The sequence below is a fragment of the Plectrocnemia conspersa genome, unplaced genomic scaffold (assembly GCF_051122295.1).
Source record: "Plectrocnemia conspersa isolate PC_06_02 unplaced genomic scaffold, ASM5112229v1 ptg000007l, whole genome shotgun sequence".
Lineage (NCBI taxonomy): Eukaryota > Metazoa > Arthropoda > Insecta > Trichoptera > Polycentropodidae > Plectrocnemia > Plectrocnemia conspersa.
The window spans coordinates 9836961-9863934 of NW_028277171.1; the positions used below are offsets into that span (position 1 = coordinate 9836961).

At 28.8% G+C, this 26974-nt stretch overlaps 2 protein-coding genes across 7 annotated transcripts; one reads left to right on the forward strand and one right to left on the reverse strand.

Moving 5' to 3' along the window:
- Positions 1-1016: 1016 nt before the first annotated feature.
- Positions 1017-7583, reverse strand: LOC148233879 (uncharacterized). 2 transcript variants are annotated; one of them, XM_088188881.1, is made up of 10 exons: positions 7427-7583; positions 5714-5845; positions 3353-3583; positions 3169-3277; positions 2994-3098; positions 2743-2931; positions 2541-2636; positions 2274-2466; positions 2020-2210; positions 1017-1275 (listed from the first exon to the last, which is right to left on the reverse strand). In XM_088188881.1, exons 1-10 carry the CDS (start codon positions 7537-7539, stop codon positions 1123-1125), a joined length of 1512 nt encoding a protein of 503 aa, XP_088045007.1. In that variant the 5' UTR covers positions 7540-7583; the 3' UTR covers positions 1017-1122. The 2 variants fall into 2 exon arrangements, with proteins under 2 accessions (XP_088045007.1, XP_088045008.1); XM_088188882.1 differs by lacking the exon at positions 7427-7583 and adding an exon at positions 6252-6556.
- Positions 7584-10076: 2493 nt separating this feature from the next.
- wwk (anoctamin 8 white walker) lies at positions 10077-26711 on the forward strand. Of its 5 annotated transcripts, none has more exons than XM_088188745.1 (25): positions 10077-10276; positions 10818-10934; positions 10993-11122; positions 11186-11291; positions 11357-11489; positions 11565-11681; positions 11761-11867; positions 13110-13213; positions 13276-13357; positions 13439-13591; positions 15090-15225; positions 15943-15998; positions 17284-17358; positions 17431-17563; positions 17628-17815; positions 17876-18073; positions 18139-18270; positions 18338-18469; positions 18889-19180; positions 19253-19380; positions 20863-20973; positions 21349-21507; positions 21569-21728; positions 21800-21939; positions 23283-26711. In XM_088188745.1, exons 1-25 carry the CDS (start codon positions 10093-10095, stop codon positions 23376-23378), a joined length of 3369 nt encoding a protein of 1122 aa, XP_088044871.1. In that variant the 5' UTR covers positions 10077-10092; the 3' UTR covers positions 23379-26711. The 5 variants fall into 5 exon arrangements, with proteins under 5 accessions (XP_088044871.1, XP_088044872.1, XP_088044873.1 ...); XM_088188744.1 differs by having other exon boundaries at positions 10079-10276; positions 19253-19389; positions 23283-25281; XM_088188746.1 differs by lacking the exon at positions 20863-20973 and having other exon boundaries at positions 19253-19389; positions 23283-23569.
- The last annotated feature ends 263 nt before the right edge of the window (positions 26712-26974 follow it).

The window sequence follows — 26974 nt, forward strand, 5'->3', positions numbered from 1 at the left end:
GTATATATCAATTTATTATGGAAGTTATTCACATATGGATCTTCATCACATCACAGCTAAGTAATTAGTTGTTTTTAATAATTTGTTTCAATATGCTTTTCAATTATGTATATTTATATATAATTTATTTATTTATTTTATAGTAGAAAATATTATCGTAATACAAGCGTCGCTTTAAGTTACAATTATATACTAATATTTCCTACTAGAATTGAAAAGCTTATATATTCTCATATCAGTTTTTTATATAAATTTATAAGGAAAAGTCAACAGTTTGAAATTAATTTAGCTTAAATTTTGAGAGTAGACTAATTATATGTATATTTATTTATAAGATTTGGTTTCAAGTAGTTAAGTAGTTAATTTTTAAAGTATTTTCATTCCACACACAAAAAATGCAGTTTTTAAAGAAAAATAAGTAGTGAGACAAGTGTGAAATAATGTAACATAGTTAAAAATCTGTACTATTCTACGTTAATAAATTTGGCGCTTTTTAAAAAAATATTCAGCGAATTTTTATATATAAATGTATAACAACTATAACTACGACTATATGCATATAAATATAATAGTGTGCAATAGTCTATGAATATATATTAAATTTAAATAGTTTATATGATATCATAATAAATTATAGCATGGTATGAATTTTAAGCTCAGTGTATTGTATATTGCTAATATTTTTTTTCTAATAAAAAATACACCCAAAATATGGCGATAACCTTTGACTAAAAATAATATATATTAGGTCATCATAAAAATCAAATCGAGACTATTTCATTTCAAGTAGTTTAGAACTATTCCCTCAAATGTTGAATAAGATTATATGTTTCATTAATTAGCTAATAAATAATCGAATCACTAAAACACATAAGTAGTAAATATGATATTAAAACGCTTATTCAGCCGTCATCAAATTTCAATTGACACAACCATTTCTTCATATTGTGACTCGTCACAAAAATAACACAACTCTGTAAACATAAAGCGGCGGCTGTGGGAGCGTTTGTAATTGACTCGATTAATAAATTAACAATTTAATAATAAAAACTACCAAAAGAACAAATTTAAAAGTTACAAAAAAAAAATAAACAATTGTCCAATGTCCAAACCTTTGGAATATCATTCTGAGAATTCGTCCATCGTTGGTATGTCATTTTGAATGATGTTGATGATGTAGTCGTTTTTCTGATCGACGCAGTTATCCAACAGAGATGGGTGAAGATCGCGCCACTTGGGACAGTGCCAAGGGAACCTTAGCGAATTTTTCATTTTCTAAAATGTTCAAGGATGAAAATATAATTATATCTATTAATACATATTATAAAATATAATATATACATTTATTTTAAATTAAATTATTTTAAAATATAATATATACATTCAATACAAAAATAACTGGGATATTCATTTTGTCGCTTTGAAGTTTTGCGAGAATTTCGTGCAATGCAGTTAAAAAAAATATGATACCTTTTGAATTAAAATTAATAATAAAAAAAATTGGGCAAAAGTTTTATTTTAATAATTTTTTTGAAAAATTATTAGTAAATATGTTAATATTATTTTATCAATAGTTTTCAATCTGTGGGTGGCGTAAAATCTAAATTAAAACCTAATTAATTTATGTCTAGTGTTTCATTTTTATTCGAAAAAAAATATTTACAATGAAATCTAATAGCATCTTAAACTTCAGCCGTCATGTGTTATAACAACTATTGAGAGTTAAAATTAATTTATTATTTAATATATTTCACGACGAAAAAAATAGTGCAATTTTACGATCTCCATAAACACAAAAAGAAGTCATAATATTTTTTTTCATTTAGTACAAACGTTGTTAAACATCAGAGGTTATAAATTGTAGATTTTACATGTTCCGTGTATTACCATCAGCGAACATGATGGGTAGGTCATATCTGTCCTGTCGGTTAAGTGTTAAAACCATGTCAAAACAACCTGGGAATTTTATGTTTTTTGCTCTCTTTTATTTTTGGTCAAAAAGAAATTAAAAATAAATACCTGAACAAACTTGTTGGACAAATATGGTCCCTTTGAAGACATGATATCGTATGTCAACTTAACGGGTGTGAACGGCTTTTTCGAGTCTTTCACCGGCGAAGGCGGCAGCAACGCCGAAATATCCAATGTCTGCAAACTATTACCCCTCAATCGAGCCATTCCTAATAGATCATCGGCCGAATGCCAATATCCTGAAAAAAAAATATTACAGCAAGATGCAACACAATAATAACGATACACAAAATCATAAATACCATGTAAAGTTATCTTCTCCAAAAGAGGACATTGCCAGCACATCATCACGAGTGGATTTGTAACTTGGTTTATATACCTAACAACTGGAACGTTGAAGACGCAGAAATTGTTATCATTGAATGAATCGATCCATACCAGCTCCTTCAACGTTTCATTGTATTCAACCAACTTTCTCAAAATGCCCATAAAAATCTGAAATAATATATTTCAATTAATATAAAATAATAGTTTTAAGCACACTTTTTTATTGTGTTATTATTACTCACCGATTTACAAAATAAAATTCTTAGTTTTTCCAATGGAAGTCCTTCACATAAGACTTTTTCATTAACATCGCGTAAATTTACAGCAGGTAATAAAATCTGCAATAAAAAATAGTTGATTGATTGGATATAAAATTGCTACAAATAATTTCAATATAAGCAAATTGAAAAATATAATATTAAGATTTATATATACAATACATACGCAGTTTATAGTAACAGTGAACTTTAAATTGTCCTTATTCCTTAGCCTAATCCAACTGGTCGATAGATCTTCAAAGCCCCACTCTGGAATTTTCGTAATGTGAAGGATCAACTTATTGAGTGAAGGCAACCTTTTCTGAATGCCCATCAAGAATTCTTCGGACATGTATTCATAATCCAAAGATAGGTACTGAAACAATGATTCCTAATTATTATGATTATTCTTTAGATAGAAAAGTATGATTGAAATACCTTAAGTTGAACGAAATCATTGAATGAATTCGGATGTATTGGCATAAAAAATAAAGATGGTCTAAGTTTTGCGAATCCGAGCGACTTAAAGTTCTCGCGATATCTCTGTAACATTAAAATTATATTTAATATAAAATATGAATAAACACATTGATAATATTAAATGAATACATACAATAGATTGTAAAAATGTTGGAAAGTGAGCGGCGAGTTCACTGCAGCCATTTAAATTGATACCTTGAAGACTGGGTAACTCGCACAATCGTAATAAGGGCTCTAAAACCCTTTAAAATAAATAATCATAGTAAATAAACAATTATGATACAAATAAAATTTCAGTGGCATGAATTATTAGTTACCTTAGCAAAAAGTATTTATTCTTTTCATATGACAAGTATTCAAATGTTGGCACATACGATATATAGGTAAGTTGTTTGGAGTTGAAGAACCTTTTAAATATCAGCGACGAATACTCATCGATGCAGTTCTCTAGGATGATTTTTAAATCTTTAACATTTCGATAGTAAAATTCAGTCAAAAATATGTTTTTCTCTAAACTCTCGTTATTGATTTTCAGACATAGCTGGACCCTGAAACATCAAAAACCAATTTTATAATATTTTATTGAAAAAAAGTATTATTGAATTACATATCAGATGGGTTTATAATATGGAAAACGTCAGTCCTGTCATTTTTGGGCGTATTTTAAAAACAAATTCATTCCTAACTATGTATATTTGTGTGTGAGCAATATAAAAAAGCAGTTTAGGTTGCTACATTATCAAGTTCTGTGAAGGTATTTTGAACAATATCATACTGTGAAAAAACTATAAGTGATAGTGGCCTTGATTCCTTATTTACATCATCATAAACAAATATTACAATGGTTCTCCAAAAAGCAAGAACAGCTGAAGTTTGTGGTCAAACAAAACACGAAAAAAAATGTAGGAACATTTAAGAATTTGCTCACAATAGTACGCAGCCAGCCGGCAATTACCACAACATAAAAACTCTTTATACCCTATATTCATGAGCTTCAAACCATACACCTAAAAAAACAGATGTGCCGCAGCTTTATTTTCGAATCCAACAGTTAACAATCCTCCTTTGGTTTACATCCACCGGTGATGTATTTATTGCCTAGTGTGTTTTTGATGTCTTCTCAGGTCTATATAATTTGTGTGCTAAGTGAAACTGTCTTGTGATGGACATTTTTTAATTTATTTATGAGTTTAACTACTAAGTACTGAGTGACACTATCTAGTGATATTTTTTACATTTTTGTGAGTGACATTTTATGATTATATAATATATATTTAAAAAAAATTTGTGAATATAATTTTAAATTATATTTTAAAAAAGTCCCATGGCTGAATATAGTGATTGTGATAATACGTATTTTATTGATAATGAAGAAAGTGATATTAATATTAGGCCAATTGGACTAAATCGGAAGCATAAGTCTGATTTAAATAATAGCGACAGTGTCAGTGATATAACAATATTTCAAAAAGTAAGACCACTCCAGGTTGGACAATTATAATAGATAATGATAGTATGCATTTTAAATTATAATATTCGTGAGGTGATACAAATTCTGGACCTCAAGTTCCTTTAAATTGCATCCAGCCTATTGATTATTTTGAATTATTTTATACTGATGACCTAATTAGCAAAATAGTTTGTGAAACAAATAAATACGCAATATGAGAATTTCCAAAACGGCATTATTTTCAAGATCAATATGGAATGATTGGACCTTGATGAGATGAAAGCGTTTCTTTGAGTCATTTTATTTTACTACTCGTCTTAGTTGTAACTTTCCATTTTTCAGGGATAATTTTAAAAAATATAGATTCTTTCAAGTATTTTGAATGATGCATGTTGTAATAGATGAAACTAGTAATAATTTGAGGCATAGAATTAAAAAAGTCAATCCGTATTTAAAAACCTTAAATATTTTTTTTACAAAATATTATGTGCTTGGTCAAAATATCATCATTGATGAATCAGTGGTACAATTTGAAGGTAAAATAAGTTTTATTACTTAAAAAACCTTCAAATTGGGGAAATATTTGCATACTTTTTTGTCTTCTTTCGGACACGTTACATAAGAAAATGTTAATATTCAAAATATCCTTTTACATTTAATATTGTTTTATCCATATTTAATAATGTAAAATAATCATTACCGTATGTAGATGGTTTTCATGAATATACCGATAGGTCCTACACTAATTTAGAACTTTCTAGAGAGTATTTTTAAAAAAAGCCATTTTACTGAGACTATTATGCCTAATAGAAAGGGAAACATGGAGTTTATTAAAAAAAAAAAATTAAAAATAGAAGAGAGTATTACTTGTAGAAATAAAGAAGCATGGATGGATAAACCAATTATAACAATTTAAAGTAACTGGCATACCAATAAAATGCAAGTAGCTGAATAATTCAGAGGCTTGAAATGTACTGTCATTAATTATTAACCATCGGTACTAGAGATAAGTTGAAAAAAATTTAATTTTAATTAATAAAAAAATGTAATAATATTATTGAATCTTCGATTTGGAGTTATATTTATTAATAATTTTATTCAAAACATATTATAATTTTTAATAAGAATAACTCGTTTTCAATTTTCCTCAACAAATAAATGTTTTTTAGAATAAATTTGAGCCCCGATAACAGCAAAGTAGCAAATAATATGTTATTAAAAATCTTACCTTTCTAATCTATGAAATCTAAAGCCATATCTCCAATTCTGACAGCACGACGATGCAGCCAAACAATCTTTGATGGAAAGATATTCGTATATTCTGCACAGTGGCAGAATAGGAAGCTCTTTCCAGGACATGCTGAAAAAATATATATTTAATATGAAAAACGCTTAAGTGGGTCACTCGTTGCAGTACACGTGACACAATTGATAAATATTTGCGATGACCTTGACATTGTGCCTAATCGTGACTTGAATTTACATTGAGGCCAATGTTCCATATTCCACATTCCATACAATCAACGGTCGAAAATACAATTTAACCGGCATATTGATCCAAGTTATATGAAATGCATGTAATATTGTATTAAAATGTTTTTAAAATAATACTAGGAAAAAATCTATAAATAATTGAACCCATTGTTTGATGATGTGAATTATTAAAATGTATTAGTTGATGTATTATCTAAGGAGTTGATTATGTATCGTATTTGGTGTGTAGATAGCTATTTTGTGTATACGTGGAATATAATAAAGGTACTAACAATATGCTGCGCCAATCTGGTGATTTTCGAATAAGTCGAGGTTTGCGGGAGTATACGACCGTAGAACCGTGATATATTCGAATCCAGAACGATAGCGGCCGCTATGCGGAGCGCTAGAAGTGCTCACGCATTTTTATGTACATATTTGCGACCAACTTGGCCTACGGCTGCAAAATGACAGCTGTCATCGCACTTTCTAATGAAAAGTAGATAATGAAACGCAAAATTCTACACGTGATTTTAGTCATTATAGTCTTATCAATAAAGACTATTTTTCCCTAAATAATTTTGACATTTGACGTTTTCAAATTGCACAATACGATATGCGTTCATAAACTTTTGCAGAGATTTATGAACACGATATATAATGAAAAATCATTTTCTCTTCTCCTATAATTTGTATTCATAAATTGCACTAAAACACTAGTTAACACGATATAAAAACATTTTAACATACAAATTTTATTTTAAATAGTATGTTAGGTTGACCATTGAAAAAATATGTTAAGCCCTTTTGATCAAATTTGTTGTTTTTGAGCTTAAAAAAATTCTACTTCTCGAGGAGTGTAGTACAATGTTTTATGTGATTTCAGAGGATTGTATAAGATTTTGCTTTTATTATATAGGCAATTCATAAACAACAATCAGTATTATTGAAAATCAATACAAATAAATCAATTGGTTCGTGCCAACCTCGTGTTGATATTTTTTTTGTAATATCATAATGTGCTTTTAACCTATACAATACCAATACATCTACTTAGTAATTAAAATAAATATTTATAAATTTTTAATGAATGTCTGACCCAATATCGGTCATTATCGGCCTTCCACTTAATTTTTATTTACTACAAAAACGGTTTTATCATATGTATTTTATTTATTATCCCTGCTTTTCTTGGTTATAATTAATTATTTGTTGCCTTACAAACATTTTATTTTCTTCATTTTAAAAAAACAAATTCAGAAAATAATCTCCACAAAAGATAAAATCGGCTTAGAAAATAGTTCGCTTATACAAATATATTTATTAACTCTTAATTTAGAATATGGCTATAAACGATTTTAATAAATTCCAATAATAATGAGAAAATAATAACAGTAAATTTATTTTTTCATATTTAATAATTTTATTTTATTTAGTTTATAAAAGTTAAAATATGAATTTAGCTTACCTTAAAGTTATTGTCCATTCGCAAGTATTGCTGGCTGCTAGATTTCCGTGACTGTGTCCTACGTTCATTTGCTCCTCCTTATATACTAGAGTAGATCGATCATATTTACACATGTTCAAACATTTGTCATGTTTACACGTGTTAACATTCAGTATTATCATTAATATTATCTCTTTACATTACATTTAATTATTGCATTACTACATGAGCTATAGTATGACCAAATAAAGTCCAGAATATAGTAGGTTTGACATGGGGGTCAAAAATAAGTCCTCAAAAGAAATTATTCCTAAAGCTTAACTGGTTTAAAAAGTTTAAGCAAAATATACAAAGTTCGGACTTTGATTTATTATTATTATTATTATTTATTAGTAGATAAGATTAATTATGATATATTTGTATCATTGTTCATTCTCATACAATACTACCTAAGGAATGAAAAGCGCAAAATAAATATAAAATGATTCTTATTTAATGGTTGAGTGTAAATATACTTTGTTGACAAATACAAAATATGTAATTAGTTTTAAAGTTAGATATATATATTGCATTTGCCTCATTTTTTTTATATATTTTTCAAGTATATTTACTTTATTAATTAAGAAATGTTTAATTAAAATAAATTCTTAGTCGGACACTTTTGACCCAATATTTACTCTGTTATCTCAGTTGAAAGTTAATAATAACAATGCCTTTAATCTTTAACAATGGACGTTGTTCATAAACAAAGCGATAGGTCAAAGTGGAAACATACTATTAAAAAAATATATTGAAAAATATATCAACACAAATAAAAATTGTGATATATGTTTATTTGTGATAAAAAAAATTTAAACATTTTAAATTAAAATGTTCAATTTGGTCAGATAGATAATTTTTCTAAGAGCAAATTTAGCTCTACACTAAAAATATTTAGTTTCACACTAAAAAAATAGACTCTCCTTTATATAATACAATTAACAATTTTCTGATAATTAATATTAATAAAAACAACATAAATTACCCATACATACACTAGAAATCATGTATGTATGTTTAAGATGGCGTAAAAAACATTGTCCGATTTGCTTTAGTTGCTTTATTTAGTTAATTTTTACATAATGTTTTTTGTTTTTTTGGTATTCCGAATTTTTAAACATCTAGTACAGAAAATTACATGTCTCCACTATCACTTTTCCCAAGACTACTGGCGTTTTTTATTGTATTTAATATTGGATGCTGTCATTAAATAGGCTTACCATACGTCCCGGTTTCACACCATTGGTCCTGGTTTTACACATCAGTCCCGGTTTTATCGGAATTGTTCCGGTTTCTTATGTAAGATTTAAAATGCAAGAAAAATCTGAAATGACTTTTTTTAGCTGTTTTGGTTTGGGGGTTTCGTTATTATTGTAAGCTTATTCTTAAAGAACTTCATATTCTTTAGTTTTCCAAAGAAATCTGTAAACATCTAATAGTTTTAGAAAAATAAGTCTGAGACCGTCAATCTTGTAGACCACTTCAAATCGCAAAAACGAGAGGTGAGACGACCGGAGAAAGTGCTTTTCAATTAGCAAGTTATCTCACGTGTGTATGTGGTGGCGCCATCTTGCTATACAATGAGCAAGATCCTGATTACGATTCGCAAAAGTTTTGACCTTTCCTTATAGGGTTATGTGCAGCGTGCAATTTTTGGAAGTTAAAGTAACACAGCGCAAACGTTGTCAAGAAACTTTAATTTTAATGACACGTAAATTTGGTGCTAGTCACAGGAAAACAATAATTAATTAAAAAACAAAATATTTTAATCAAAATATATTTGAGAATTTTATTTTAGCTTAGCTTTTAAATTAAATAAATTATGTGTTTTTTTTTATCCAAAAGGTTATACACTCAGTGACACGGCATCCGTGGCTGTAGTCACTGAGGCGCACTGAAAAGGCGTAATGATATTAGCATATAGCGAGTAGTCTTGTCTCCAAGAGGACTTAATCTTTGTGGATGCAGCGCTAGAGAATGCGATATCTAGGGGAGGGAAGCAAGTGACCATTTAAATGCAAAGTCCCTGTGTCGGGGCTTTGCCCTTAAATGGCCCCCTATACAACTAATGAAGCGGGACGGGGAAATGGAAAAAATGGGCTTTATTACTTTATTGTAAGAGAGCTGGCTGCCCAAAGGCAGGCCCAGTAAAGTTGTTCGGCCGTGGCTCGAATCTGTTATTTGGCATGTGGTTGAAAGAATGGGGTTTCGGCACTTAAACTTCAGCAAGATTTGAGTAGCACATTGTCGCCACACATACATACATAAGAAAAATACACATTATATAATATTGTTATCATAAATACACTATTAAATATATTACTATTAGTGCCATATTTTGAAACTATAAAGTAAGCATAATAATACTTTATAAATATATTTAATTATGTATTGAAATTATTAAGTACCCGGTTACACATATTTGTACGCAGTGATATGCATAGAAACTAAACTGAAAATATATAGATAAAGAAATCCGTTTATCTCTCTAGATAGAAAGCTCTGCCTGTATGAGAAAAACCCCCCAGTATTTTTTTGAAATATTGTAATTTAGCTAAAAAGAGTTGATATATTTTGTGGGTAATTGTGCAAATCGTATTTAATTTTTTTTTAATGAAAAAAATCGTTAAAGGGAAAAATGTCGTTGGATGAAATCCCCTTACGGGGAAACATTCGTCGGGAAAAGTGGCGTAGCGAGGCAGCCTGACGAACGTTCGATCGATGGTCTGAGCGCGATGGAGGCCGCGGAAGGCGACCAAGGGGCCGCGGCGGAGACGTCAGGGCTCCGTCGCAGGCACCTGGGCCACCTCGCGAAAGACACCCTCGACACCGGTACCTTAAAAAGTCCTTAAAAACCGTAGCCTCTACGATCGACCGCCGTCGTTAATTGAGCCCTATCACGCCACACAATATTGACTAAATCGTTATAAAACACTTATACTATAATGTCGTAGCTTCGATTTAGTTAAATCGTTATTCAGCAAAAAGCAGTTAGCGCCGATCGACGCGTAAATTATTGTTTTTAAACGCAAATCAATTACGCATAATCTATCAATTGTCATTCATCTCGGAGCTATTGTTCAAATTATTACTTAAAATTGCGATAACCACATTGAATTTTTTTAGCGCATATTTTCGTCGTATGCAATATTATTGAAATGTATAGAACAACTAATTTGATTGAATGGGAAATATTAGCGCAAAATCGATAAATTCAAATTAACTAAAACATTGCCTATATTTCAGTCAAAAGTAATAATTATATGTAGTTATAAACAAAGTCTTAAATACTAATCTGTAGCGGAAATATTAATTTATTCAATACTATGTTGGACTTATTTGTATTATTATTATGTAATATTTTTCATTTCAGCTGGACGTTTATTGAGAAAAAAGTTGCCAATCGGAGGACACTTGATGACTCCGCGTAGACTTTGGCTACAGTCCGTAGCGACGAGACAATGCGACATTGTCATGACATTCCCTAAAGGTGATGAAAATTATATATTTATTTAAAGAAAGATTCTTATACGACTATCAACTTTCAGGTGCCTCTGATTCAGTTTTGCTCTGGTTATTACGTAAATTAAGATCGGCTAATCCCCGTTTAACGGTGTACGTGCGTCACCATCAATCGACACAGTCAGCAGCGTTTTATTTGACTGCTACATTTCAAGTGTAATTTAAAAAATAACATTAATGTAAACAATATGCCGCTATATAAAATGAATTATGTTATAGACTATTACGTGCAGCAGAAGAGATTCATTTACCCAAAGTTTTAAAGCCCGAGTATGGAGGAGGCTTAAAAGAGTTTACGCTTAGAGATCTTCATTGTTTTTCTAAGGTAATATTTATAGCAATATAAATGATTCATATTAAAGTTAATATTATTTTATTTTAAACGACCAGAGTGATAATCCTGATGAGTTTTTATCAACGCTCGAAAGGCAAGAACTCGTCCTTCATTTGTTAGAAGCCGTTCGAGCCACATCCGGTGAAGCAGTTCCATCCCCTCTACGGCTAAGACCGGGGCAAAGCGTCGGTAGGAATTATTTTAACATTTATCTTCATATCGAGTATTAATTTGGTAACGAATTGATGAAAATTAAACTTTCAGTGCCTGTTTGTATAAGCGCCGGTGTGATCGAAAGGGTATTCCCATTACACGATACTGACAAATTGCACATTTTGAGAGAAAAATGGGTTAGAGCAGTATGCTCTCCGCAGCCGTTAGGTTTGTTATCATCAAATATAACTGTGTACTTGCTAATCGTTTAATTTATGTGTTTTATAATTATGTATGTGTATTTCAGATGAAATTTGTTCTTATTTTGGTGTAAAAGTAGCTATGTATTTTGCATGGTTGGGACATTATACTTGTGCATTAACTGTACCTGCAGTCTTAGGATTTTTCTTCTGGGTATACTTAACTTTTATTACTATATATACACGTTTTATTTTTTTAATGGTTTCAATACACGTACGATCAAACTTTCATTATTGATTACATAAGCATTGAGTAGTTATATAACAGATTTTTCTGTGTTAGTTATCTTTCTTTCATAATGAAGTTACATGTTTAAAAGTATTTCTTATTTTATGCATTTAAGACCCACAACAAAACAAAAATATAGTTTATTTACAATGAACATATTTCTTGTTGCTCTAAAATTATAAAAATAATATTAATTCAATAATGTGATAAGCATGTTATCACTTTACCAATCACGAATATATGTTGCAAATACATGGACATGTTGCTGCATATCTCAGATATGAATCCGAAACATTGCATTGACTTTGATATAGTTATTGTTGACTAAACGTTTGCTCTATATACCTTGAAGATGTAAGATATTTTATATTTTATCTTATGGTTTATTGTCCGTGTAGTATATTTTAAAGCACTTAACATCATGCAGCTGAAAATTCAAGCGTTAATATACGACTGAATGAACAATTTTTTTATCTCTCGTAAAATTACTATGACTATATTTGCATTTGATAAAATAGCTCTAAATTCAAGTTTTTTTGTTAAGGATGCAACAGAGTCATGAATGAATTTTTGTATTAGGCAGATATTTTTAACCTTTATTTTTAGTAAATCAAATGTTTTTTTCTATTAAAGGATTTCAGGATCATTGTTATTAATTATACTCTGGCAAACAATATATACATGTGTTTTTAAGCATTTGACAGTTTTTGCTATATATGAGTGCTTGCAGACACATGGCTATGACTTCAAGGCTAGTCTATTTATTTTCGAGTCAGTACACAATAACATTGTACGAGTTATCACCATAAGCTTTTAAATTTCTATCCTGTGATTAATGGGTCAACATTCGCTCTGTACGATTGGTAAAGTGTTAAGGTCAAAGTTACAAATGAATCAAAATTTTGATTTCACTTATATATTTATCAATAATTTTAATGTAGATAAATGTTAATCTGTTATTAAAAAATAAATAAACAATACTATATTAATTAAATGTGAGTTATTTGCTTTCAATCTATAATATATATATATAATCTAGAAAAAATAATGTGGGTTTTTACCGATGGAAATAAAATAAGTAATATTTTTATATAATCCATATTATTTAGAATAGTAATAATTTATAAAATAAATAATTTTATAATTACATCTCAATAATTCTTTCAGATATGCATGAGCAGCTCAAGAGACAGTTGGCGCGATATGGCATATGTTCTTTTTTCAGTTTTTAACGTATTATGGGCATGTGTATATCTTCAAACATGGAAACGGTATTACATAATAAAATATATTCAAATAAGTTAAATGCTAATTAACTTTATTTTCACTATAGATATTCAAGCGAATTAGCATATCGTTGGGGAACTTTAGACCAGAGGGATGAACTTCTCATTGAGCCGCGACCTTTATATCAGGTCTGAATGTGATGGCATAAAAGAGCAAGTCAAAAACTTCCACAGTGCTATAGTTTAATTCTTCGATTCCTGTATTTGCAGGGCGAAATACAGACGAGTTCGGTGACCGGACGTCCCGAACCCATTTATCCCCCATGGAAGAGAAGACTATGGAGACACCTCATTAGTGCACCAGTTATTTTTCTTTGTCTCTTAGGTGTAGCTATCACTTCATATTTAATGCTTACTATTCAAGTAAGTAAATATATGACATATAAAGTGTTAAGGTTTGAATTGTTAATCGCCGTGCATATACAGTGGTCGACCTTTCGCTGTCATGAAGTATCTCAGACAGTTATATATTTACATATCTATATAATTAAAGAAATAAAAAACATATTTGTATAATATTTTTTTATAGAAAATAATACCAATAAATTAAATAGTATGAAATAAACGAACATAACAAAAAATATTTTATATTAATTTTATAAAAAATACTGAGAGCCTTTGAACTGATATAAAAAAAATCTACAAAAGCAGAATAATATATAAAAAATATGTAAAATAAATAACGAAATTTAATAATAGAAAAGTGTTGAAATAAATTATTAAAACATACTAATACAAAAAAATAGTAAAATAAATCAAAGCAATATGGAAAATAAATCACTCCCAGGTGTATACTAACAAATTAAAAATTAACTCACTACTCAAAGGGTTAATAATGATAATATTTGAAAGAATACTAAATTAACTTTTAAAAATAGACGACTCAGGTTACTAAGGTGTAAACATTTTAGAAGAACTTTCTTGAGCTCCCACTATCTTATAATATATTTTAGTTTATTAACACCTACTGTATTGTCATTCATTTTCACATGATTCAACGGCTAAAGCCTCATTTATCTAAATTGGCGAGTATTTACTTTGCTAGTTGAATATCATTTATTCGATTAGTCTATTGATACCGTTGAGTAGTTTTCCTTTAAGAAATCAAATGTGTAAGGATTCAACTTTGAACTGTGCTAAAACTAGCTAGATCAATATCTTATTCATTAGTAATTTTGTATGACAATATAGCAACAGTGACTGATTTGTTAAACCAAAATAGGTGTTTGTTAATTTGTATTGTCAGGATATTAATAATATGAGTTCTACTGTCATGAGATTTTGATTAAATTATTTTTTATTCTGAATTATTGCTTTGATTATTTTTTGTATCTAATTCTTCATATTTTTCTAGACTATTCTTTACATTTTTATCAATTCCGGTTAATTTTCCTGCCCCTTAAATAGTAACCTGATTTTTTGTAGTCAAATGAACAGTATTATAAGTGCTGAAACTTCTTTCAGAAGCAGCAGTTTTTGCTGCCATTGTTTGACTGTTATTCGCTTTTTTACTTAGCATAAATCAATATTAGGTATTTTTCTAACACAGGGCGAATTATTTTTAGACTTATTTAATCATATACGATTTGATAAAAAATTACGTAAGCGTAATCATGTAACGATAGGTCAATAATCAATCGAATCACGTTTTAACACGTGATTCGATTGATTATTGACCTATTAGTTTTAAAAATTATTGTAGGCTTATTTTAATATTGACATGTTGTGAATCTTGACATAATCAATATTTAAAGGTTGCTTATATAGATTTAAAAAATACAAATTCAATCCTTAACGCTTATTATGTACTACTTATATTAAACTAAGCTTAGGTATATTTTAATATGTTTTATTAAAATAGGACTGGTGGGAAGAACGTGTCCGCTCTCGTGCCTTTGTTTCGTGGCTGTCTTGCGCTCCCCGAATCTTATTGGCGATATTGATTGCAATAATGGATCACTGCTATTATCGCATCGCTACTTGGTTAAACGATCAAGGTATTTGTCATAAATAATTTAGTATATAAATAAAAATTAATCAATGTCGATAAAAAAATATAATCTAAATATTAAAATAAATTAAAATTGCTCCTGATTTTTTCATGTTTTATAATAATTTATAAGTGTACATATATATTTTTATTTATTTGACTAATGTAATTATAGTACTTTTTATTACAAATTAGCATCCTTCGATAGCATCACGTCTCGAAAGACATCAAACTATATTTATTATATTTCAACGGGTGAGCTGCAGTAGTAAAAGCATTGAAGGATGCATTATGTCAGTTACGATTTTGTATTGCATAACACATTTTCGGCTTATGATTCTCTCTTCTCTTGCCTGTATTACTATCGAATTTAGATTATACTTGTTATATAAATAGCTTCATTCTTATCTTAGAGCCGCTGAAGAAATTTGGGTTATTATGATTCATAACCACAACTTTCAATTTGATCCGTAAAACATGAAAAAATATTTTGTATCGTCTTTTTTATATAAAATAATTGTTTCTATAGGACTTTAGGATGTGTTAGATATTTAATCTTCTTAGTGAGATTATAGCGATTGGGGTTTTCGTAGTGTTTAATATTATATAAATAATACTGAAAATCGCTTAATACATGTGTCGCTTATTTTTTTTATGAATATGGCTTAAATAGATGACTTTTTTATTTAATGCATTCCTATGATGATGTGGAACTATAACGCAGAAAATTATCGGCTTGATACTAAATATGAAAATCATCTCATTGTGAAAGTTACATTGGTTTGTATACATACACATATTTATATAACTTTATTTACAATTAACTGTACACAACTGTTAATTTAATAACAAATAAGGTTGCAATTGCCTCCACTTTAGTATCGATATTGTTTCACGTGTTGTATAAACTATACATTATAATTTTTGTATTACTTGTATCACAAACCCACTTTTTCCACCGCTTTAAATAATGGTTACTTAATGTATAGTTTTTACGTATAAATAATTTTATAATTAATATTTTAGATTTTTTATGCATGTCGAAATAATGGTAAAATGTATATTAATATACATATTTGTCACACGCACAATTTAAGCTGAGCACTTCTGATTTTTATTATACACATTAGTATAATACAAAGATAGAATTTAATAAAAAATAATAGAAATAACTAAAAAATGTCTTTCAAACTTTTTTTTATTAATTTTCTTTAACTTCATCTTATAATTGAGATAATTCGGGAAGCGAGAGATTCTAGGAATCTTAATCAGTTCAGAAATCTGACTTAATTGTAATATATTTAGGACATGTATATTTACATTCATTTTTTTGTAATTATCATCGATTGTTGGATACATATTTTTTTTTATTATATATTACTACAGAATAATACTTACATGACTTTTTTTACCATAAATACATATAAAAATATGTTTTGCATATAAGCGGAAACTCCATATACTTCCCGATTTGTATCAACCATAGAAAATTTTAATTTTTACAATATAATACGAATTTTAAAGAATTTTATTTTTATGAGTAATGAAAAATTTATTTTTTAGTATTATTTCTTTACTACTTTATCAAGCTTAAGGAAATATATTATTAATTGTTCACATAATAATATTAAGATTTATTTTTTTATATGCCCACTAATGCTTTAATATTTATCAATGAAACATGGAAATTGTTATAAAAATAAATGTAAATAAATTGGAAGCTTATTAATTAACAATTGTACTTGATTATTTCTAAGCGTATATTTGTAAGACTGTTTTACAATATTCACATAAATAAAAGTAAGGAGGCTGAATAAAAACCAAGGTTTGGAAAATCAAGTCTTATACCAAAAATAATATTTTTCAAAGCAGTATATGTTGAGCGTGGGAAACGGAATATTATTTTTTTTATTGGAAACGATTCTTATTTTAAAATCACATGGTGCAAAAAAATACTGCCTCTTATTGAAAATATATTTGATAAATTCACCTTTATTTTTCTAACAATATTCATGTTTTACCCTTGATGTATTTAATATATAAAATATATGTCTTGTTTGTTCAGTTTCAGTTTGTCAATTCGTTCTTGAGTTTATTCTATATTGCGTTTTATTTACAAGATCAAGTAAAGCTCAAAGAGGTATGCTTTTACATGAATTGTTTTAATTGTATAAAATTCAATTTAAATTAAAAATCTATTAAAATATTTTAGCAACTAGCTGCATTATTGATTGCTCGTCAAATATTGGGAAATTTACGCGAATCCGCCTGGCCTTATTTATTAGAACATTTGAAACTAGCGCGGCTTAGTTTAGCTCTTTGGGGAGCGCTGAGCCCAAATCAAGGTTTGCTTATAATTTTATACATATTTATATTTTTATATACATATTTTGTTATATAATAATGTAGAGAAACCTCCGACATCATTTGGTAAAAGAGATTCTGAAGACGGGACACCATCAAAGAGTTTGCCGGTACATCATGAAACTGACGACATTTCTAACGGCAACAAGGACGTATCCGAATATGTTAAAGATTTGCCTGAATCAAAGCAAAGGAACATCAGTCAAGCGGAACTCGAATCGCAACTGTTTAAGGTATTGAAATTATATTCTAAATAATTAATGTAAGGTTTTAATAACATTTTTTCAATATAGTACGAAGGAACTTTTGCCGAACATCTTGAAATGGTGATGCAATTAGGATATGTGGTGCTTTTTTCATCGGCTTTTCCACTAGCGGCACTGTGCGCTTTGGTCAATAATTTGATTGAAGTTCGCGGAGATGCTTTTAAGCTGTGTTTCGTTTCGCAAAGACCGTTTGGTAAGCGAGTTAACAGCATCGGTTCTTGGCAGGTAAGATAATCGAAATGAAAATTCATAGCGTATAAGCAATCCATTAAAAATGTATTTATTTGTAGCATGCCATGGAAGTAATGGTCGGTATTGCTGTATTGGTTAACTGTGCGTTAATTGGACTTTCTGGACAAGTTCATCGAATGTTTCCTGAAGCTACACCTACACAAACCATACTCGTCATAGTTGCCCTCGAGGTATCAACTTGTTATTTTAATATTTTTTTGATAAAAGAACTATTATTTAAACATATTTTTTTAACAGCATGTTATGCTGGTAATGGTAATATTAGTGAGACTAGTCGTGCCTGATTTACCATCGTGGTTGGCTACTGAAATGGCGAAAGTTGAATTCCAACGCAGAGAAGCATCTAGAAGTATGCATACACCGTCTCAGGTAATTATAATTAAATTAAACAGGATGTCTTTCCGAGACTAGTAAAACGCAGTTGATGTTTGATTGAAGGTTATATGGCTATATAGACAATTTATAGAGATTTTGTAGTCGAATCCAGATATTCAATTTTGGTTAAGACAAGGACATTACAAGGCAAGCAACAAACGAATAAAATAATTAGTCCTCGTTAGACATGATCAAAACTAAAGTATGATATGGAAAATATGACAGATTTTGTGATATTTGGTGCAGTAAGATCTTTCTGTAAGAAAAAAAAGTCTCGGAACTATTTATCTAAATAAAAGTTTTTACCTAATAATAATTGATAATGAAAGTATTTTGTTAACAAGCTTTGAGTGCTTCCTTTGTGTTGATTTCGAGACCTTTGTATGATAATAAATAAATTAAAATATGTTTAGATTGATAGTGGAGGAAACTCGAGTGGAACAAGTCAAGAAGATCTGTTAGGCATCGACCAAGCATCAAGAGCGTCAGTCTGCGACGACGTCACAATAACACCAGAAGAGCGACTTTTGATTGGTCGCTTCACCGTCCAACCGACAGAAATCACTCCAAATAAAGACAATAATGCATGCCTCGAAAACGCAGACAAGTTATCGATTGGAGATAATGAAGTATTTGAAACTATAGTATCTCCCAATGAATTGCTATCATCTAGAGCTGGGAGCAGGAGAGTGTCTGAAAAAGAAAGTAATACTCTTTCTAAAATAATTAATATTTTTATAATCTTTTTCATGTATTCATTACTATTTTATGTAAAAGGCGACGGTCGTTCAAGACAAGGCAGCGGCGGTACACCGCCGGCCAGCTCGCCGCGAAGACCGCTCATTCCTGAAATACCACCGTTCAGACCAAGAAACACTCCTTCGCCGACTCACCATTGGCCACAAGTAAAAAATGTAGTCCATTTTTTTAATAATCTTTTTCTAGCTTTAAGTATTTTTACGGTTATTCAAAATTTGGCTCAGCATTTTATATATTATATTTGGAAAATTTTTGCAAATTGTAAATTTAACACATTACAAGCCGCTGATGCACTTGTACGTCATCTGTAATTCTAACGTTAATACCATTTAATGCCAATCAATTAGTTTCATTTAATATCAGGAAAGTTGATTTCGAAAATATATGTAATATTTTAAGGGATTATTTATTTTAATTTGTTTAATATTCAAATGTTTTTTACATCTGAATGAATACTATTCTCTAGTCGTTGTAAAACTATCATCAATAATATAATTGATTGAATTTAAAAAAAAAATATTTCATTTTAAATGCATATTTTATTTACTTGTTATGCATACATCACATAAAAACCTTACTTTAAAGCAATTATTTCAAGAATTCATTAATTTTCAGCGGCATGTATAGTGTTAGTTTGCAATATAAATTTTAAGATTGCTAAAGTATTGAATTTTATACTTATGTTCGTATATATAATATACTTTATATTTATTAAAATTGTGTTATCAGATATTTATCTTTTTTTTTAATTGTGAAATTTTGGCTTTATTGCATATTTTGCAATCGACATTATGATTATAGAATCATTCAATTTTAAAATAAGTTTCATAATATGCCTAAATATTCACGCTTATTGCCATTTTAATATTTCTATTATTTTTCATATGAATATACGTTCATATGAATTTATCTTATGATGCAGATAATTAAGTAAATATTTTTGTAATAAATTGTATAATATATGGCATACTAAAAAAATTTGGCTGATTATATTTACATTTCTTCAGTAAATAATAGAAAATATTTTTCTTATTTATAAATGAGGGTCAAGTATCAAAAATCACAAATACTTCCATTAATTGAAAATACAATACCCATTGTACAAAATTGAAATAGATACTCGAAAGAATACTGTGAGTTTTGATACCCCTCAGTATTTCATAATAAACAATAAATTATTATTAAATAAAAGTATGTACACCAAAAATGAAATAATAGCTTAATAATTATTTAATTTTCAGGATTTATTAAAAATAATTAAGATTGTAAAATAAATATAAGTTTAATCAGGATAGGTTATAAATTGATTAAAATAACTTAAACAGTTAATGACACTGCAGTCGTTTATTTTTTACTATGATATAAATTTCAATTAATTTAATTATTCGATATAAAAGTCAAACACTATGTTTCTAGTTATATATATATATGTATGTATTTAAAGGTGTATACATTTTTGTGCTATATATTTTACTTAAACTCTTTGTTATGCGATATTATTTTATTTATATGTTAACAATTATAAGCACGTTCAAAGAGTTTAAATAAAAGTTTTTTCTAATTTTCTTATAATGATATGCACGTTTTAATTATTTTTATATTATATAATACACATTTTTTATAACAAGCAATCAAACAATACAAGCGATACACCTGCACCTGCACGAAGTCCCTTAGTACCTGAAATTCCTCCATTTCGTCCACGTAAGACTCCATCCCCGACACGTCATTGGCCTCACGTGAGTAATAAATTCTTTGTAATACTATTTATATCATATTGTATAATAAAATCAATCAGTATGGAAAGGTAATTTATTTATATTATTATATAATACATTAATAAAAATATCACTTCGGTTCCTAAGCTTTCTAATTTTGCATTAAATTGTTTATTATCCGGCAAAGAGAAGCTTAAGATTCAGATGTCCCGCCAAAATTTTCATGGCATGATCACTCTTACACTCTTACCTTGATAATATTTTTAGGTGACATGATTACAAGAGTTAAATAATAACAAAAAGCCCTTTCTTTATGATTTATTTATTGTACTTATTTGAAGGATATACATATATTACAATATAAAATAGAAACACTAAAATATAAATCATTTTTAGGAAGCCGAGCATCCTGGTGTGCATTTAACTGTAGGCCCAGGCGGAGCCGAGTGGTCACACCGGCCTATGAGAACTGCAGCATTGGCTGCACGAGAACCTCTGCATCGTTCAACGCATTGCATTCCACCGGCCGGACCCGCATTAAAATTGGAACGAAAGGTAACATAATTAATGTTAAAAAAAAATAAAAAAATACTTATGAGTATGACTTTAATTACAGGAGATTACCAACATTAGTAGTGGTTCCGACCCAGAATTATTAGGAACTAGGGGTGTGACGGCTACAACTAGCACAGTCACAACGAGCCAGCAAGCAACTACCCCTCAAACATCGGAACCCGCTCCAATAGTACCTAGTGATAGTGAAGAAAAGCCAAAAGGTTAGGCTTTATTTATGTATGTATAGATAAAAAAATTGAATCAATGATATTAAACTAAAAATCATTTGCAGCTAAAAAATTAAGTCCAGCAACAGCAGCTTTAGTGAAACGCGCAAGATCTGTAGCAGTATTTTCACTTAGATTGAGAAAGGCTCGAGAGGCTGCAGCAGCGAAGGGTGCAGCTCAGCAAGAAGCAGCGGCACAAATTAAGGTCCGACTTGTGATATTTTTTGTTGATTATATCTAGGTTTTATATTGACCTTATGGCAGCTGATTAAAAAGTTCTGCGTCGTGTATAGTATTATAAAAGACAAGCTTTAAAAAAATATTTTATTAGGTTATTATTAATTTATAGTCACAACAGTTAAAATATGGATACAATTTGAAATGGAAATTATAATATTGATATGTGTTGTCTTCAGTTGCCAAAGTGCTGCTTCAAAGTGAAAGTGGCTATATTTCTTGGACTTGTCTCGGTCGATTTAACAAAAGCTCCAGTTAAATGGGAGTTTAAACTATTGTGTATTTTAAGTCAGAAATGAAGCGGTAACCTGAGTGACCCAAGTCCTACGGAATCATCCTTTTTTTATACGATCAAGGAAAGGGGAGGAGACTAATGTCCCTAATATTCCTCAATTCTTAGATCAATTGTAATGATTGAGGGCAGATTAAGCTTTATTTAATTTAGTAAATATCTTATTAGATTTGGTGTATTTGTATTTAGTCATGTTCTTGCAATCATCTTTCGTTCTTGTGAAAGGTCGAAACCCGCTTTGATTATTAGTAAATTCGAAGAACACAAATCCATTAGTTTTAAGGGACCTTGTACAGCTAATTGCAACGATTATGGATTATGAATATATTCAGAATATATTGTCTTGACATCAAGTGACGTCAAGACTTAGACATTTTACTATTTTGATTATTACAATATATAAATAAGGATTTGTATAAACTAATCTCAAAGATTAATTTGTTAGATCAATGCCTTTTTCCATTCTTCGAGTGATAGTTTGTGTTTTTGGGCTCATTTCAGTTTTCTCTTTTAATTTTTTTTCCAAAAGCTGCGATTTAAGTAGAATTTTGCAATCTTCGAGTTTCAACTCTTTCTGCGTACTATTTCTGCGTATTGCATAATCTTCACGTACACCTCCCATTTTTCCGAATAAAATTGACAACAAATTTATGTCCTTATGAATAATTAATTACAGCACGACTCGAAGCACAAATTTTGTACTGTCACTTTTTTAATAAAAAATCATAATATTATTAAATTAGCACAACATTAAATTTTAAATTAATGCAAATTAAAATAAATCAAAGCAAATGTGTTGAAAAACGAAGTCAAAATCGACTATATTAACCTTTTATAAAATGTCGCATATAAATTTACATAGGAATTGAGGTACCTCGTATTTTTTGCATTCCAAATTAATGCAAATTGTATCTATATATACATATGATTCAGAAAACTTTTTATTTAATTTAATTTCTTGTGACTATCAGTTTTTGTGATTTGTTTTATTTATGTTTTAAATATTTATTTATTTTCAGGCATTACCAGCTCCGATCTATGGCGGCGAATTATCCCTAATACCTATTGAAAAGTTAATTCAAGTAGATGATGTAAGACCTAGACTTAATCCGTAGATAAGATTTGACAAAAAATTATAAAACCAAGCAAATGCCGTCTGTGGTTTAGGCGTTACTATCGTTTCTGTTATGTTTGTATTGCATTTTGGCATTCTTGATAAGAAATGCTATATAACATGGTACAATAATTGTTGTTTGTGCAAAATTATGGTAAAAAACGTAAACATTTATTATATTTTTGGAATTGTTATATTGTATATTTTATAAATTGCCTTTTAATAATCCTTACAATGCGAGATTCGATGTTATAATACTTAGTTTTTTTTACAGTCAAATATGTTTTATGCATTTCGTTGATGTATTGAGTATTCATGCTTTATTGTACATGACTACATTGTAAAAGAGACTCAGTTACGCTTTATTAGATTATAGGATTGCATTGTGTTCAAAATTTGCTGTGCGGAACTGCATGTCAATTTTGAATTAAAGATAATATTAATTGTTGTTCTACGTATAATCCATTATTTCTCATAGCTACGTATAACATACACTACAAACTATTGTATAACATAAAAAACATAGTTGCTTAACGTAACCTTACCATCCTTTAAAAAATGGTGCAAATATTCAAAGTTGATTAAATGGATAGTTTTTCACGTAAAACAAACTAGATTTAATATGTTTCTACAAAATATTAACCACAAAAATTAACAAATACAGTATTAGTATAATATAACCGTGTCTAAATAACTAAATTTCTTTTAACGACTTAGTATAGGATTAGATTATACACTTTTATTGTTATAGTCAGTATTATGTTTCAATGTTGAAAGGAGTTAATATTTTTATTTTGATAAAAAAAATATATAAACGATCAAAAATTGATAAATTGAAAGTAGTTCTACTTATGCATTATATAATAAAAATATACTCTGAGAATCTGTAAAGTGAAATGCTTTTGAAGCAGCAAAATTGATGTGACTACTATTGAAGTCGTGCTTTTGAATCACTACATTCTTGAGAATGCCACTAATACATCACATTTGACTAAAAATAATCAGATAAGCATATATGTGTATAAATAGAACGGCAATCAAAAGAAAGCCCTCATAAAAATTCTCACAAGGAATAAATGCTTTTTTTGTGTAGGCAATTTTCTGTGTAGATATTTTCCACCTAACCAAAGTGTATTTCATTACCGTTAATTTACTATAAATGTTCTAGAATATGTAAATTTCCCTGTAGATTTCTCCAAATATATTTATACCCAATTTTGGCTCTGTATTAGTTATGTACATACATGTGCTATCCGGTTATTTATTAGTTACACCTCTTACATTGATGTGCTTTCTTTTATAATTTCTAGAGAATTGAATTTTCTTTTTTACATAAATAGAACATAAATTTCCTCTTCTTGTGTCCGTCTTATAAATCTAAATATCAATTGCGCAAGTGGTAACATAGTTTATTTAGTAACCTTGTAAATATGATATTTAATCTACTCTATTCAATTGAAATCTTACAATTTAATTTACACCAGTCCCTAAATGTGTTTTGTTGCTTATTTTGTATCCTAGAATCTCTGTTTGCAATTTACAACTAAACATTCTACTATATTGTGTACGATACAGTTGGAAAACTGATAAATTATATGAAATCTTTTGATATGTGATTTATTTATGTGGCCTTAAGAGAAATTTGTAATAGGCAATAAAAAAACGAATAAGGGAAGCGTTGAAGTGGTATAATTTAATTTTGAAATTGACATGGAGTCGCTGAGGGCTCGCTTTCAAGGGCGTGTTCAATAAACAGAAAGTGATAGTTAAAATATCTAGACTTATTGTTGACAGTACCTAGATAAAATGTACCTAATATATATTATTGTAATCCACCGACATTAGTTTGCTAGTATTATTGTTTACGGTAGAATATATTGATATTAACTTACAGAAAAGAAAAATAGTATTAATCGTGCTCTAAGTAATTAAGTGCTGCTTGAAGTTAGGTGCTAGATATGAACATTAAGTTTATCTTCTCTGTTGTTATGTAGATATAATGTGTTTTTTAAAGTTATTATTTTATATAGCAAGTAATATATGTTTGTAAGCATTTACCGTCGTCGACCTGAAGAATATTTTTCGTATTCGTTACATATATTTGTAAGTGGTAATAAAGCAACAAATGCCAATCTCACAGCAAAGTTAACGTGCAACTCATCAAAGTACATGCCGTCCCGTTATTTTGTTTGCATACACTAAGCTATTTTTAGATATATCCATATTTATTGAAGCATTACAACTGATGTGACGACTGATATAATTGGCCTATGAGAAATTTATGCAAAAAAAGAGACAGTATCGAATACAAAATTTTTCATTTGCATTTTTCCATTTCAATGAAAAACGATGCTTTGTTGCAACGTGTTTAAATTTGTAAGTGTAATTTGGAATCAATTATAGCGTATGATCAAATAGTTACAAAAATATGGTTACTTTATATTAAAAAATGATAATGTTATCTTTTTTCCATTTAGATTTAATCATATTCATATTGAAAATTAAATTTAGATATTAAAATTGATACTAATACATTTTAGTTTACCCTTAATCCAATTGATACTCAACGTTGATTTTGAATATACTCTTACATATTAAAAATTTATATCTATTACGATTATTAAGATTTTTTAGTTAAGACCGCCATAAAGACTGTTATAGTAGTCTTACAATTAGAATGCTCATTTTATCTATCTGGCAGTATAAGACAATTTTCAGTGTTTATTTATATAAATAAAGAGGTTCTAAAATCATAATTATATAATGAAAACAAGTTTTTGATACAATGTTTTCGAATCGATGAATTATAAATTTCGGTGAGATTGTTAATATGCATTTTCAATGGCCAAAATTAATGTTCAAAACATACTTTGAAATGTCCTTAAAAGAATTTCTTATATATACATATATACTAACAAATCTAAATGTTTATAGAATCACAAGTACATTATATTGTCTTCCTTTAAATTTTTTATACTTACACATTTTTTTATAGACATCATCCTTTACCACATTATACCCACACTAAAAATACATATCTTTGATGGATCAAAAGCATTTTCAATGTTTTACTTATGTATACTACACGTGTTAAACTCGGTGGAAATCTCATGGAAGTATAAAATAACAGGATGTGTTTTACTGGTTATGTTTTGGCTTTTGTAATTGTTAATTAATTAAGGTAAATAATTGCACAAGTTGTCGAGGCGAGGATATTGTTATCTGCCTTCATGCAAATTTGATAATAAATATTTTCTTTGTATAGGACATTTGATAAAAGGAACTTAAAATGAAAAATGTTATCGCTTTTTGAATAATAAATGGATTTCATACATACAAGACTTTTATTTACATACATTCATACTATAATATGTAATATGCCATTAACAATTTTATGAAAGACTTGCTCTTAACATCGGTAGTAAAAAAACTTCGAGGCAAGCCATTCTTAGATCTTTAATGTGCCACAAAATATTATTTTTGGTTAAATTCGACTTTTCGAAAAATGGTTATTCAAAGAAAACCCGCTTCCATTATAAAAAGTGTCTCCATATGTAAATCTAAAGCGTCACCTTTTTATACTACAATTAAGTGGTA

What these genes read in the sequence shown, in the direction of transcription:
- LOC148233879 (XM_088188881.1), bottom strand. Translation starts at nt 7,539, where the DNA reads ATGTGTAAATATGATCGATCTACTCTAGTATATAAGGAGGAGCAAATG. An exon ending in ATGATTTCGTTCAACTTAAG is followed by an intron (nt 2,932 to 2,993) that starts GTATTTCAATCA and finishes TCATTGTTTCAG; the next exon opens with TACCTATCTTTGGATTATGA. An exon ending in TGTCCAACAAGTTTGTTCAG is followed by an intron (nt 1,276 to 2,019) that starts GTATTTATTTTT and finishes TGAACATTTTAG; the next exon opens with AAAATGAAAAATTCGCTAAG.
- wwk (XM_088188744.1), top strand. Translation starts at nt 10,093, where the DNA reads ATGAAATCCCCTTACGGGGAAACATTCGTCGGGAAAAGTGGCGTAGCG. An exon ending in ATTTAATGCTTACTATTCAA is followed by an intron (nt 13,592 to 15,089) that starts GTAAGTAAATAT and finishes TTATTAAAATAG; the next exon opens with GACTGGTGGGAAGAACGTGT. An exon ending in GAGAGTGTCTGAAAAAGAAA is followed by an intron (nt 19,181 to 19,252) that starts GTAATACTCTTT and finishes TTTATGTAAAAG; the next exon opens with GCGACGGTCGTTCAAGACAA.